We start from the raw sequence: 14,565 nt of genomic DNA on the forward strand, positions 1-14,565 counted from the left end.
CAGGGTGTCGTACGGGTCCTCTCTGAGCCCCACGCTTTTTAACGTCAGCCCATTGGCGGCATTGATAAGATCTTTCGGGCTGCAACTAACATCCTATGCAGACGACACACAAATTGTGTTGTCCATACAACGAGGGACCAAAGATATTATGGCCTCGAGATGTCATGATTGTCTGAAAGATATCTCTGGTTGGATGGCCTCTAATTGCCTGAAATTGAATGCAGGCAAGACCGAGGTCATTATATTTGGGAACAATCCCAATATCTGGGCTCCGGACATGTGGCCTGAGGTAATGGGAAATCTACCAGCTCCCTCAGGCAAAGCCAAAAACTTGGGTGTGATCATGGATCATAAACTTGATTTTGGGGACCAGGTCAGCGGAGTGGTATCTACCTGCTTCTATCCCCTTAGGATACTGAGAAAAATTACATTTTTCCTTCCAGTAGATGGTTTCAGGACCGCAGTCTCAGCCCTCGTTTTGTCGCGCCTTGATTACTGTAATAGTCTGTACCAAAAAAAACATCTGTACAGACAGTACAAAATGCAGCGGCGAGACTGCTAACTGGCATACCTAGGTTTGCCTCTGCTTGAGATGGAGTCCGGCCACTGCACTGGCTGCCAGTTACAAGACGAGCACAATTAAAAGCACTGTGCACGGTTTTTAAGGCACTGAGGGCCAATGGCCCGGGATTTCTGACCAGCTGCTTTGAATGGTATGTTCCGGGTAGAGCGTTGCGCTCCACCGATGGAAGACTGGTAGCCGTCCCACGAATCAAAAAGGCCAGTTGGGGAGGCAAAAGCTTTTCCTATTGTGCGACGAAAGCCTGGAACAGTCTGCCGGCGCATCTAAGGACTGCCTCGGAGCTACTTTCTTTCAGAAAGGGGCTGAAGACTTGGTTATTCATGGTATAGGCACCCCTTGTTTCCAGTGAGTCAGTGTGTAGCGCCAAGACACCCATTGGTATAAGTGCGCATTATAAACTTCTATAACATAACTCTGCAATACCGCAAGGTCCCTTTCTGTGGGGCCAGAGGCAGAGGGAATGCTACCTACAGTGGGGGATACCAGCAACAACGGTATTCTTCATATGGATCAAACTCTCAATCTTACCGCCCGAATTATAACCTGCGGCAAAATCAATCATCCTCTTTCTCTAGATCTAACAGAGAGGACAAGGACGCCAGGGGAGGGACTAGAGGCTTGCTGGCTCTTACTACTGTCCCTTCTCCTCCTGTAACACCAGTGGAAGGCAGAATCTCAAATTACTTCCACAACTGGCAGCAAATAACATTGGATCGTTGGGTTCTGAAAATCATTCAATGCGGCCATATTCCATGGAATTTGTCCTTGCACCACCTTCCAAGACCCTTCGCGCCACTGTCAAAATATCTTCGTCTTCTACGTTTGGAAGTCTATCAAATGCTCCTGAAAGGGGCGATAGACCGATTCCTCTCTCTCAGCGGGGAGAGGGTTTCTACTCCCGGTTCTTCCTGGTTCGGAAGACCTTAGAAAAGTGGCGCCCTATTCTAGATCTGAGGGAGCTGAACACCTATCTCATCAAACAATCATTTCGAATGGTTACTCTGCAGGACATCCTTCGTCTTCTCAACTCAGGAGATTACATGGCCACATTGGATCTAGAGGACACATACTTTCATGTACCCATCCATTCAGCCCACAGAAAGTCCTTCGCTTCACAGTAGCAAAGAGCCACTTTCAGTTCAAGGTCCTGCCTTTTCGACTCCGATCTGCTCCGGATCTTTACAAAAGTACTAGTTCCTGTGGCAGCTTTTCTACGATAGCAGCAGCATCCGGTTTTCCCTTACCTGGACGACTGGTTGCTGAAGGCTTCTTCCAAGCACGCAGCAGAGGAATCGGTCACGGCGTGCACACATCTTTTCGACAATCTCGGTCTTACTGTCAACACGGTAAAGTCGACTGTGTCCATCCAGAACAGCCCGATTATTGGGAGTCATTCTGGACACGTCCCTCAACAAGCCTTTCCAACCCTGAAGAGGCTAGAAAAGCTGATGACCATGGCCTGTGTACTGTTAGGAAGGCAGTCACTTTCAGTTTTGCAGCGTGAATCTCTGGATTCACTATGCTGTGCATTTTTCCGCGATCTTGTGGTTGGGTCCGGATTCGTAGTCTTTCTTTTGTTTTTTGTTTTTTCGTTTTTCGTAGCCCAGGTGGGCGTCGACGTCCCACCATTTGGTGTACCTCTCGTGACGTCGGCGCGCTTCCTGCGGAAGTCCCACCTTGGGTGCTCCATCTTCAGATTCTTTTTTCCGCCGTTGGGTCTGGATCGTCATCGAGAAGCTCCAGAGTTGAACGAAGGAAAAGATAAATACGCGAATTTCATCGAAGGAGAAAGTATTCAAGACTACAGAGAAGAAGAACATACAGCTAGGACGACGAAGAAGGTGGAGTTCCACGGAAACTTCGACGCCCATTGGAAAATGCGCACTCAGACTCTGAGCGCAATGGACAAGACACCATTCAAATTCTGCCGTAACTGCCACCACAAATACGCGCAGAAGGATCAGCATCCAGTCTGCAACCTTTGCCTGCCGATCGACCACGTGAGCAAGGATTGCAACGCCTGCGACGTCTTCACGCCGAAGACGCTCCGAGTGAGAGAAAGGCAGAGAAGAGCCAACTTCAACATGGAAGGCCCCGTCGCTGTACGAGCTGGGCCTCTCCACCGACGATGAGGACAACATCGTCGAAGGACCCGACGTCTTCACGGTCGCAGAGACCGATAAGAAAACGCCTGACAAGGTAGGAGACTCTTCGAGTACGAAAGCCCCGAAAGGGCCCCGAAAACCTGAGAGTGACTCTCGAAAAACAGAGTCAAAGTCCTCGAAAGGAACACCGGCGCTGAATTTCGACGACCGCAAGTGGATCCAAGGACGAAAGGCCCGGCGGATCCTTCGAGAAGGACTCCCAGGTGCCGAAGCCTGCCGAAAAGCAGGGTTCGTCGAAGCAGGGCCTCGAGGTGAGCCGCCCGACGACTAAGGAAAAGGCCGCGTCGACGCAAGCTCCGTCGAAGAGACCAGCGCTCGACGCCGATCCCGCCTCCGAAATGGAGAAGAAAAAGAGAAGGCTCGAAGCGGAGATGGAGAGTATCCTTCTGAGGAAGGAGTTCGACGAAAAAATGAGACAGTACAAGATCCCAGTAAGGCCGCCGACCGAGGTCGTCGAGGTCGAGGACCAGGAGGACTTCGACACCGAAGATCTGTCGAGAGATCCTGAAGAGGAGGAGGAGGAAGCCTACTATGAGGGAGAAGAAGACGAGCAGCAGTCGATCTACGGCTCGGCGCCGTCGACGACTCAGGAGATGGAATGGCAAGACCTCGACGCCGAAAGTCCCGAGGAGCCCGTGGAGACATATCCTTCGAGGCCTTCGCCGCCAGACGTCATTGGAGCATACAACATGGTCGTCAGGAGCGCAGCAGCGGCCTTTGGGGTGAAATTGGACGAGGAGAAGCAGAAAGCAGACTTTCTACTGGAAACACTGCTCCCCATCCAGACTAGGAGCCAGTTCCTCCCCATGCTCCAAAGCGTGATGAACCAAGGGAAGGAGGCATTCAAGGAGCCCGGAACTTGCAGATCCATCACTCCAAGAACTGAAAAGAAGTACAAGCACTCTTCACAGGATCCTCCATATATCAAGGGATCAGTCACAGCTGACTCCCATCATTGCTTCCACGGCCAGGAAGAGGGCCAATGTGCCGGCTACCTCAGGGCCGCCTCCCGACAAGGAGAGCAGAAGAATGGACCTCACCGGGAGGAAGGTGGAGAGAAATGCGGCCATTCACTGGCGCATGGCCAACTCCAATGCCCTTCTGAACAGGCACCAGCACCAACACTGGGACGAGATGGGAGACCTAATTAAGCATCTCCCAGAGCAGTACAGACAGAGAGCTTCCCATCTGGTCGAGGAAGGTAAAAGCATTTCTAATGCATGCATTAAGACGGCATTGGATGGGGCAGAGACATCTAGCAGGCTGATGGCTATTGGAGGCAAGCCTGGCTCCGAATTTCTGGCTTCAAACAGGAGGTCCAGAAAAACATACTGAACACACCATTCAACGGTGAGACGCTGTTCGGTGCCACGGTGGACGAAAAACTCTCCCAGCTGAAGAAGGAAAATGAAACGGCTAGGTCCATGGGGGCCCTGCAATTCAGAGGGATGCGAAGAGGCACCACAGCTCGGAGACCCTTCGGAAGGGGAGGAAACCAGCCGGGAACGTCACACCAGACTTTCCAGCAAGGACAGCAGAGTGAAGGTCACAGCCAGCAGGGCCAGCAGAAGCAGAACTGGCAGTACCAACTTTGGGGCCAGTCCTTTCGCGGGAGGGGAAACGGACGTGGACAGAGAAGAAGAGGGGGAGACCAACCCTCCTCAAAGTGACTTCCATCGAAAGAAGAGGCTCACCCTCAGGATACCCCAGGGGGTGAAGCGCATAGTGAACACAGTAGGGGGGGTTCACAAACCAAACGCCTACGAGCATGCAACACCAGTAGGCGGAAGACTAAAACTTTACCTTCAACAATGGCAAAAAATAACATTAGACAAATGGATTCTGAACGTCATACAGTACGGGTACTGTATAGAGCTAGAGAAAAGGCCTCCAAACAAGAAACCAAAAAGAAGGCAACGATCCGGGCAGGAGCTTGCTCAACTCAAAAAGGAGACTCTGCAACTGCTCCAAAAGAAGGCCATAGAACCGGTGCCATACAGAGAAAGGAACAAGGGAGTGTACTCAAACTAATTCCTGGTCCCAAAGGTGGACGAAACACTAAGACCCATCCTGGATCTACGGTTCCTAAACAGATTCATAAAAATTCAGAGATTCAAAATGACATCGCTGCAAGAAGTGCTGCCCCAGTTACGAGGAGGAGACTTCATGTCCACGGTGGATCTCAAAGATGCCTACCTGCACATCCCGATGAACGGTCGACACAAGAACCTGGTAAGGTTCACCGTCAACGAGGATCACTACCAATTCACAACCCTGGCATTCGGCCTCAAGTCCGCGCCAAGGGTGTTCACAAAATGCCTTGCAGCGGTAGCAGCATACCTTCGGAGGGAAGGGATCCATGTATACCCTTACCTGGACGACTGGCTCATCAAAGCAAGTACTCGTGACAAGTGCGAGGAACACGCAGAAATAGTGACAAATACACTAACAAGTCTAGGGTTCTCGATTCACTGGGGAAAATCATCAATGGAACCAGAACAGGTGAAGATCTTCCTGGGGACACAGATCAACACCATAAACAACACAGTCATGCCCAGCAACAGGAGAACAGAAGCCCTGCTGAAGGAGACACGTCTCTCCCAGAAGGGGCGAGCTCTGACAGTGAGAACGGCGAGCAAGATCATGGGGATGATGGCGTCGTGCATACACCTAGTCCCCAATGTACGCCTACACATGAGACCATTCCTAGAATGGCTGCAACAACAATGGTCACAAGCAAATGGAAGTTGGGAGGATCTAGTGGTTGTAACGCACGCAGTGCAGGAAGAGATAACATGGTGGAACAGGGAAAACATCACAACAGGGAAACCCTTGACACCTCCAAACCCAACTGTGACCATCACCACAGACTCATCCCAGTGGGGATGGGGTGCACACATGAACAAGCTCAGAGTGAGAGGTCTGTGGACTCCAACGGAAGCGGTCAAACACATCAACTACCTGGAATTGAAGACCGTACTGCTAGCCCTGAAGGCTTTCCAGAGGCAGCTGTACAACCAAAGAGTGTTGATACAAACAGACAATACTACGACGATGTTCTACATCAACAAGCAGGGAGGAACGCAATCGTTCCCCCTATCCAAACTGGCTCAGGAGATCTGGAGATGGGCAATCCCACTGAAAATAGACCTGCTGGCCATACACCTTCCAGGAAAGGACAATGTGGAAGCGGACTGGCTCAGCAGGCAGACTTCGGCATCCCACGAGTGGGAACTCAATGGATGGGAAACGCAAAAACTATTCAGAAGGTGGCGGAAACCTACAATAGACCTATTTGCAACACGCCAGAATGCAAAATGCCAAAACTTCGCATCCAGACAACTAGAAAAACAATCCCAGGGGAATGCCCTATGGATAAGCTGGTCAAAAACATTTGCCTACGCTTTTCCACCAATACCACTGATGCACAGGGTACTCAACAAATGCAGGACAAGCAACATGATGCTGATCCTAGTAGCACCACAGTGGGCAAGACAAACGTGGTACTCTCAGATAGTGGAAATGGCAGAGGGCCCTCCACACAAATTCAAAAAAATCAAAGACTTACTCTCCATGCAGAACGGAGAGGTTCTACACCCAGAGCCAGAGAGCCTCAGTCTAGCGGCGTGGCTCCTGAGGACCTAGAGTTCGCACACCTTAAGCTACCTCGAAGCACTATGCGAGTTCTGCGTGAGGCTAGGAGGCCAACGACACGGAAATGCTATGGAGATAAGTGGAAAAGGTTTACTATTTGGTGCACCAGAAATAAACTGCAAAACAAAATGACCAAGGAATCAACGGTGCTTAGATACCTCACACACCTACTGAAATCTAATCTATGCTCGTCGTCACTAAGAGTCCACCTAGCGGCGATTGTAGCATACACACGAGGGGAGACGGGAGGAAGTTTCTTTACCTCTCGGGTAGTAAAGAGATTCCTTGAGGGAGCTAAAAGATTAGCACCACCGAAAAGAATGCCTCCGCCGGCATGGAACCTCAATTTAGTCCTGACTGAACTCATGAAGGCGCCCTTTGAGCCCATACACAAAGCCTCACTACAAATGCTGAGCATGAAAACAGCCTTCCTGGTAGCAATAACATCGCTACGCAGGGTAAGCGAACTGCAGGCATTAACACTACAGGAGCCCTACATACAGATCCACAAGGACAGAGTCGTCTTGAGGACGGACCCACACTTCATGCCAAAGGTGGTGTCCGCTTTCCATATGAAACAGACCATTCAAATACCAAGTTTCTTCCAAAACCCGACAACTGGCGCAGAGAGGGCACTTCACACTCTCGACGCCAGAAGAGAGAACTAAGGAACATAGGAAAACAAAACAGTTTTTCGTGTCATTCGCTACCAGTTTCCTGGGTAGACCAGTGACCAAGGGCACCATCGCACCATGGATCGCGCTAACAATACAATTCTGCCACAGGCAGGCAGGACAAGAACTATCGGAGGGGGCACAGGCACACTCCACAAGGAAGAAGGGGGCAACAATTGCCTTTCTGGCAAACACGCCCATTCAGGACATATGCCTGGCGGCAACCTGGGCTTCAGTGCACACGTTCACCAAGCACTACTGCGTGGACATACAGATGAACAAGGAAGCACAAGTAGGACAGAAGGTGCTCCAACATATATTCAAAGACCAACGCTCATCTTCCACCCAGCCGCCACAAAAATAGCAAACCGCTACAAAGTCTATGCACAGCATAGTGAATCCAGAAAGATTCACGCTGCAAAACGAATAGTTTCTTACCTGTCGGTGTAGTTTTGCAGCTTGAAGATCTTTCTGGATTCACTAGCGGACCCACCCACCTCCGCCAGAAAGATGAGGCAGGAGAGCAAGGTGGAATAACAAGTGAGGTTGAGAAGAATAAAATACTGAAAAGAGACTTGGAGAATAAACAAGACTAAAACCGCCTGGGGTTCAAGAAAAAACAAAGAGAAGACAAAAGAACAAAACAAGGGAAAAAAGAAGCCGAAGATGGCGCACCCAAGGTGGGACTTCCGCAGGAAGCGCGCCGACGTCACGAGAGGTACACCAAATGGTGGGACGTCGACGCCCCCCTGGGCTACGAAAAAAAGAAAAAAAAAAAAAAAGAATACGAATCCGGACCCAACCACAAGATCGCGGAATAATGCACAGCATAGTGAATCCAGAAAGATCTTCAAGCTGCAAAACTACACAGACAGGTAAGAAACTATTTGTTCGCCTCTACAAGTTCCTCCTAGGGTCCATTTCCTCCTGCCTTCCTCTAATTCCCCACTGCAGGTTAAGGATGCGCCCTTTCTAGGAAGAGCTGGACTTGCAGTGGCAACAAGTCGACAGGTCCTTCGAACACAAGATCATCGTTACCGTGTCCATGAGAGACACCGCATCATGGTGGACGAACGAGGGAAACATTTCTCAGGGCCTCTCCTTCAGGATCACCCCGGCTCCTCAGATAATAACTACAGACGCCTCGCTGGAGGGCTGGGGAGCGGTCTTGCAAGACCTTCACATAAGCTGCCGTTGGCTACCCCAACATAGTCTTCTACATATCTATCTGCTGGAGCTCAGAGCGATTCGCCTTGCCTAGCAGGCTTTTCTCCCACGGATAGAGCTGTCTGCAGTTCTAGTACGAAATGACATTACGACAGCCATGCATCACATAAACAAAGAGGGCGGCACCAGATCTCGTCTTTTGTCAAAAGAAGCTCCGACAGTTTGGTAATTGTGATCTAGCATGGGATATCGCTCAAAGCGGAGCATCTTTCAGGCGTTCTCAACAAAACCGCGGACACGCTGAGCAGACTGAAATCAGTCAGCCACGAATGGGAACTGGACCAGTCCACTCTGGAACAGGTTTTTCGCCTATGGGGCAGACCGTCCATAGACCTCTTTGCCACGCCTGGAGAACAACAAATGCTGATTTTACTCAAGCATGCTTCATCATCCGGGATAATTGGGGAATGCGCTTTCGATGGCCTGGTCAAGTGCCTTTGTTTACGCTTTTCCCCCCATTCCGCTGATCCCCAGGCTTCTCGGGAAGCTCAAGGCGGAACCTTGCAAGATGATTTTGATGGCTCATGCGTGGCTGGCCAATTTTGGTTCACAGAGCTGCATCTCCTCTCCCAGCCGACTCCTTCGCTGCTGACAATGTCCCAGGGCCAAGTCTGGCACCCGGATCCCCAATCCCTACAGTTATCGGCATGGCTCCTGAGCATCGAGAATTTCTTGGTTTGACCCTTTCAGCAGAATGTAGAGATGTACTTTCTCAGGCACGAGCCCCAAGTACCAACAAGACATACCCGTTAAAGTGGAAGCGTTTCTGCCTTTGGTGCCAGCAAGAGGGTATTCATCCTCTTTCTTCTGCACCGCATAAAGTTCTTCCTTACATTATTTCATTAGCAAAAGCAGGGCTGGCTCACTCATCTATCAAAGTTAATCTTGCTGCCATCTCTCGCTTCAGACGCACATCTTCTGGTCCTTCCCTCTGGTCGGCAAGGATACTTAAGCAGTTTCTCAAGGGCCTTTCCCTCCAGTCAAGCGTCAGCCTCCTCTTTGGCACCTTAACTTGGTTCTTACCCAGCTCATGAAGCATCCATTTGAACCTATTCATCGGGCGGATTTGAAATTCCTCTTCTGGAAGGTGGCTCTTCTGCTAGCCTTGACTTCGGCTAGGAGAGTAGGTGAATTACAAGCTCTCACCATTCAGGAACCTTTTCTCCAATTTAAAAAGGGGACAGTGATACTCCGTACCAACCCAAAGCTCATACCGAAAGTGCCTTCAGACTTTCATTTGAATGAGCCGGTCATACTCAAAACTTTTTCCCCTCAACCTACTACTCCGGCAGAAAAAGCACTCCACTCACTGGACATTCAGAGGTGCTTAAAATTATATCTTCAAGGTACTAAGGACTTCAGGAAATCTCAACTATTTGTGTTTTTCAGCGCCCCTCGTAAAGGTTTTCCCCTTTCCAAGCAGGGGATTGCTTGTTGGATTACAAGTGCTATCCAGTATTGTCACAGAGCAGCGGGCAAGCCCCTTGAAGGTCGGGTCCGTGCTCACTCCATGGGTGCGATTTCTTCTTCGACAGCCCACTTTGCCGGAGTTCCTATCTGGGAGATCTGCAGAGCAGCAACCTGGAGCAGTACTCCTACATATACAAGACATTACTCACTGGATTCTTCAACGCAGAGTGACACAGCAGTGGGCCAGGCAATTCTGAGGAACCTCTTTCATTAAGTGGCGAGCTTTCCCTTTCTACCCTCCTTCCGTCTTTCTGCTTATGCTCTTTGCACATTTTTTAAGTTCATTTGCTTGTTTCTTCCTTTTTTCCTTATGTTTACAAATGTGTTTAATTTCCATGGACTTTTGATGTTAATGATTAATAATGCATGAATAAGGAATCAAGTTAAAAAAAATATGCTCATAACTGCTAGCTACACTGATTCAAGCATGGGAATCTATGAAAGTTCCAATACTGGAGTAAGAAAACAAGTTACTTACCTGAAACTTTGGTTCTCCAGTATTGGAAACTTTCATAGATTCCCATGCGACTCACCCTTCTCCCCTGGGAAAGCTCAGCCTTCAGCAGTTTGTTATAATTTTACACTACGGCTACGAAAATCTGAGGGTTTGAGTTTCTCTCAGGAAGGTTCTAGAGGGTGAGGCTGGTCTGATTGGTTGTTCATTTTATTTGGTCTCTTTTACAAAAAGAGGTGGATATGTTACAAAACTAGAATGGGCCTAGGCCTGGTTTCTTCTTTTGTAATGGTTTCTATTACAATTTTATGTATACCGGGGACTCCCATCTCCACGACGGGGAATGATTCAAGCATGGGAATCTGTGAAAGTTTCCAATACTGGAGAACCAAAGTTACAGGTAAGTAACTTGTTGTCTTAAGGCTGGTCCTGCAACCCGAACCCGCAGCACAAGTCTCAATGGAAAATATACACTTTCCGACCGCCATGAAGGGGGTCGTATCATAAGAGTGGAAGCTTTACCGCCGACTCCTTTTCAGGCGGTCCCGTTTCCGCCACGATGTCTGTTGGACGGACAACATTGTAATTAGAGCCAAAGAGGTGTAGTGTGCTAAGGCAAATTCTGTCATTTACATTAGTTTCATAATTGAAATTGTGTACATTTAAAAATATGTTCTGATGCTGATACGCGTGGAAACAATCTATTTAGAGTCTGTTCATGCTGGAGATCTAGGATTCCAAGCACGTTTTTCTTACTCGAATGTACATTTTCCTTTATACTTTTACACATATTCTCTTGAAAAGCTTGGCACAGAATATTTGTTGAAAAAAATTATTTTGTTATGGAAAGCGTGAAACTAGGTTATCACACAACGCCTTGCACAAAAATGTGGCAACTGGTCCCATCTAGTTGTATATTTTCTCTTTGGAGGCAAGGCCTAAATAAATACATAGTTTTAGTAATCCATTTTTTTTTTTAAAAGAAAATAAGTTTCCATCTTTTACTTTCGAGACATTTAAAAGGACATGCTTGTATACAGTAAAACTAAATATGTAAATTGGTGCATATAATATTTTAGGAGAAAAAAACAAATGTAGGATTATTTTATTTTGATCAATCGTACTATATACTAATCTGTTTTTATCCAGGAGAATAGTAGTAACGTGTATTTGCAGACAAACATAGTCCGAATGCAACAATTATTTTGTAATCCTTTACATTTTATTATGTTTTGTTTTTCTGTTTGTTTTTTCAGGATTTCTTCTTTTATTCTTTAGTGTATGATCCACAGCAGAAGACTCTCTTGGCTGATAAAGGAGAGATTCGAGTTGGAAACAAATACCAGGCAGATATAACCGATTTACTAAATGAGGGTAATACTTGGGGGATGTCTGTATTGTGTCTCTACATCAATGCCTATGGTTGTTTTCATGTTGATTTATGCTGTATTTACCTGTTGAACTAGTTTAGCAGCCTTGGAGTTCTAACGAAAAATAAGCCTGATTTAAGACTAGTTTATGAATGTTATAATTGTACTTCCGTTTTTAATGAAATCATGCTGAATCCAATTATTGGGTGGATACTGTTTGCATCTGATTCGGGATCTTGCAAGTAGTGCACAATTGCCACAATCCTGGATTTTTCCCCAGAATAATGTCCTCCAGTTTCATCCAAGGTTTGCCTGGAGGAATTTTTGTGTGAGAAAAGAGGTAAGAAAGAGAAGGAATATTCAGAAACCTATTATACTTATTCAGATTCAACAGGTTTTGCCTCATTCTGATCTTGGAAGCTGAAAATCGTGAGTTAATTTCCCCCTGGGGTAAATCCCTATGGTGTGGTGTCTGATTTAACCTGAGGTGAAATACTTCACAAAAATTCCTCCAAGCTTGGGGAAGTGGTCTAGGTATTAGGTTTCCAGTATTGGTTTTATTTGTGCATCACTAGCTGGATCATTTGTGACTCTTCGCGCACTTTTCAACCAAATGCTTGATTTTTGTTGTTGTTGTAATTTGTCTGTGCTGGAAAGTGGATCATGTAGGGGCAAATGTAGGTCTGCCACTTGCAATAAGGCCACTAACACAGTATAGGGCTCAGAATGGGTCTTAAAAAATTATTACTATGCTCAACCCTTGGTAACGTGGCTCCAGGCAGGCTTACCTTCAAAACGGGTATGTAAAGCATTTAAAAACAACAATTCAGCAAAAAATTAAGACACACACAAAATCCAACACCAATTTATAAAAATTAGGACACATTTTTATCTTTTAAATGACACCAAAACGAAAAGAATCCACTGTAGGGAACCAGAGATATGTTTTTTTAAAGATTAGTCACATTCTAGTGCTTAGAAACCAACAGTGCCCCTTTTAGTCATTTCATGGCCTCATTCACCTTAACAATTGTTCTGGAGTATCTCTCACCACTCTTGTGCAGCCCCCTCCAGCAGGCTGGGCCCAGTTAGAACTCCGTCCTAAAGTTCTTCTTGCGGGTCCAAAAGTATCAAACACACAATCCATGGTTCTGGAATCTCCAAGAAGGTCCTTGAAAGTGTGAGACTTCAATTACCGCACTCAACTTGAACAAAACCCTTACAAATCCACTGGTACTACTCCAGGCTGGTGATTCTTTTGGTGATGTTCCAGGTGAGCTCTGTTAATCTATAGCTTGCAGGAAGTTCACTCTTAAGTCCTTTTGAAACAGATGTGAGCCACAGGGCTGTAGTTTCAAATGGTGCAAAAAGGCGCAAACTTTGGAGTGCAGGCCTTTGGAAATACACATCAAACTCTTCAGCGCAGACCCTTCTGATGCTCATAATTTTCAAGCAGCAGATCTGACAGGCACCACCCCTCTCAGATAGTTATTCCGTGTTCTCTGGGGTCAAGCAGGATGTGTAAGGAAGTGGGTTTCTGTTGCAGTAATCCCCCCACTTTTTGCCTGATAACTGATGCACTTTTCCTTGGTGTGCCCTGGGCTCCTGCCAATCAGGTGCCCAGGGCCTGTGTTCCTTCCATAAAAACTGCCTAAGAGCCTAAACCCAATTGGCATCTCTGGCCACATGTCAGCCCCTGGTAAATGGTACCTTAGGTACCCTGATCCTTGTGACCAGAGAAGGCCCCTAAGGGCAGTAGCACTTATTGTGCCACCCTAAGTGGCCCTGTAGCCTGACACACACACACACACTGCCTTTTCAGGCTGAGTGTCTTGGTGCAGAACAAAACAGAGAGTTGACATGGCACACATCCCCGTGTGCCATGCCCACAACACACACTGCCCTGGCATACCTCAGTCACCCCTCTAGCTGGGTGCCCTATGCCAGGGGTGTGGGCACAGTTGCATGAGCCCTGTGCCCCTACAGTACCCAGGTCCATTCCTGAGCACTGTAAGTGCAGTGCTGCCATTAAGAGTATATGGTGCTGGAAGGTCGTCAACACAAACTCCACAGCACCATAATGGCAACACTGAAGACTGAGAAGTTTGGCATCAAACTTCTCAGCACATTAAACCCGCACTGATGCCAGTGTGGGATTTAATGTACAATGCACGACAGAGGGCATCTTAGAGATGCCCCCTGAACCTAACCTACAATCCACGTCTTGTCTGAGGGGCTGCATAGGCTGCCACACAAGCGATATGTTGCTGGACTCCTGGGTAGAGCGCCATCTGCTCTCCTTGGGCTGCAACAATGCACATCCTGGGGGAGGTGCTAGGTCCCCCTGATGGGCAGGGGAAGCTTCAAAGGCTGTGAGCTTCTCCAGGCCACTTGCTGTACTCAGCAACTGGCCCCTACCGGTTCTGACCCCCACTCTGGCAGGAAGGAAACCCCAAGGAAGGAAAGGGGGTGTGCCAGCCTCTGCCAACCCCACCCCTCAGGTGGGGGAGGCGAGGTGAAGCACATCTCCGACCTCTCGCCGTCTTGAAGATGGGAAGCCCTGCCCAATTAGGACTAGGCTACTGCCCCCCTCCCACAGGAGAGTGGCAGGATAGGGGTGTACCCACCCCAGGGAAGGGACCCATTGGACCCTGCCCTTTACCTACCTGTAACGCCCCTAAATTCAGTATTTAGGGGCACCCTGAACCTTCCTTCCTCAGATCCAGATTCCTAAACAAGAAAGGAGGACAAGGAACAAGAAGAACTGCCGTGCAGCTGCTATCAAGAGGAAGACACCCACTGCTTTGGCCCCAGCCCTACCAGCCTGTCGACCCTCGAACCTCCTCCTGCTAAACCCCGGCATATCCAGTGGTCAGCAACCTCAAAAACCCCGGAGGACCTGACTGCCTTGTGACTCTGACTACCAGGGACTCCCACGAGCAGTGGTACTGCTCAAAGCAAGTAACTG

General features: G+C 48.2%; 1 protein-coding gene across 4 annotated transcripts in view; it reads left to right on the forward strand.

Annotated features, from left to right (window-relative positions):
- Positions 1–14,565, forward strand: part of MTA1 (metastasis associated 1) — an 842,399-nt gene that overhangs the window by 279,365 nt on the left and 548,469 nt on the right. For all 4 annotated transcript variants that reach the window (XM_085627173.1, XM_085627175.1, XM_085627174.1 and 1 more), the window contains exon 6: positions 11,484–11,601. In XM_085627173.1, the coding sequence (XP_085483299.1) occupies positions 11,484–11,601 (118 nt within the window). The remainder of the gene's footprint in view (positions 1–11,483; positions 11,602–14,565) is intronic.

The sequence above is a fragment of the Triturus cristatus genome, chromosome 9, assembly GCF_964204655.1.
Source record: "Triturus cristatus chromosome 9, aTriCri1.1, whole genome shotgun sequence".
NCBI lineage: Eukaryota > Metazoa > Chordata > Amphibia > Caudata > Salamandridae > Triturus > Triturus cristatus.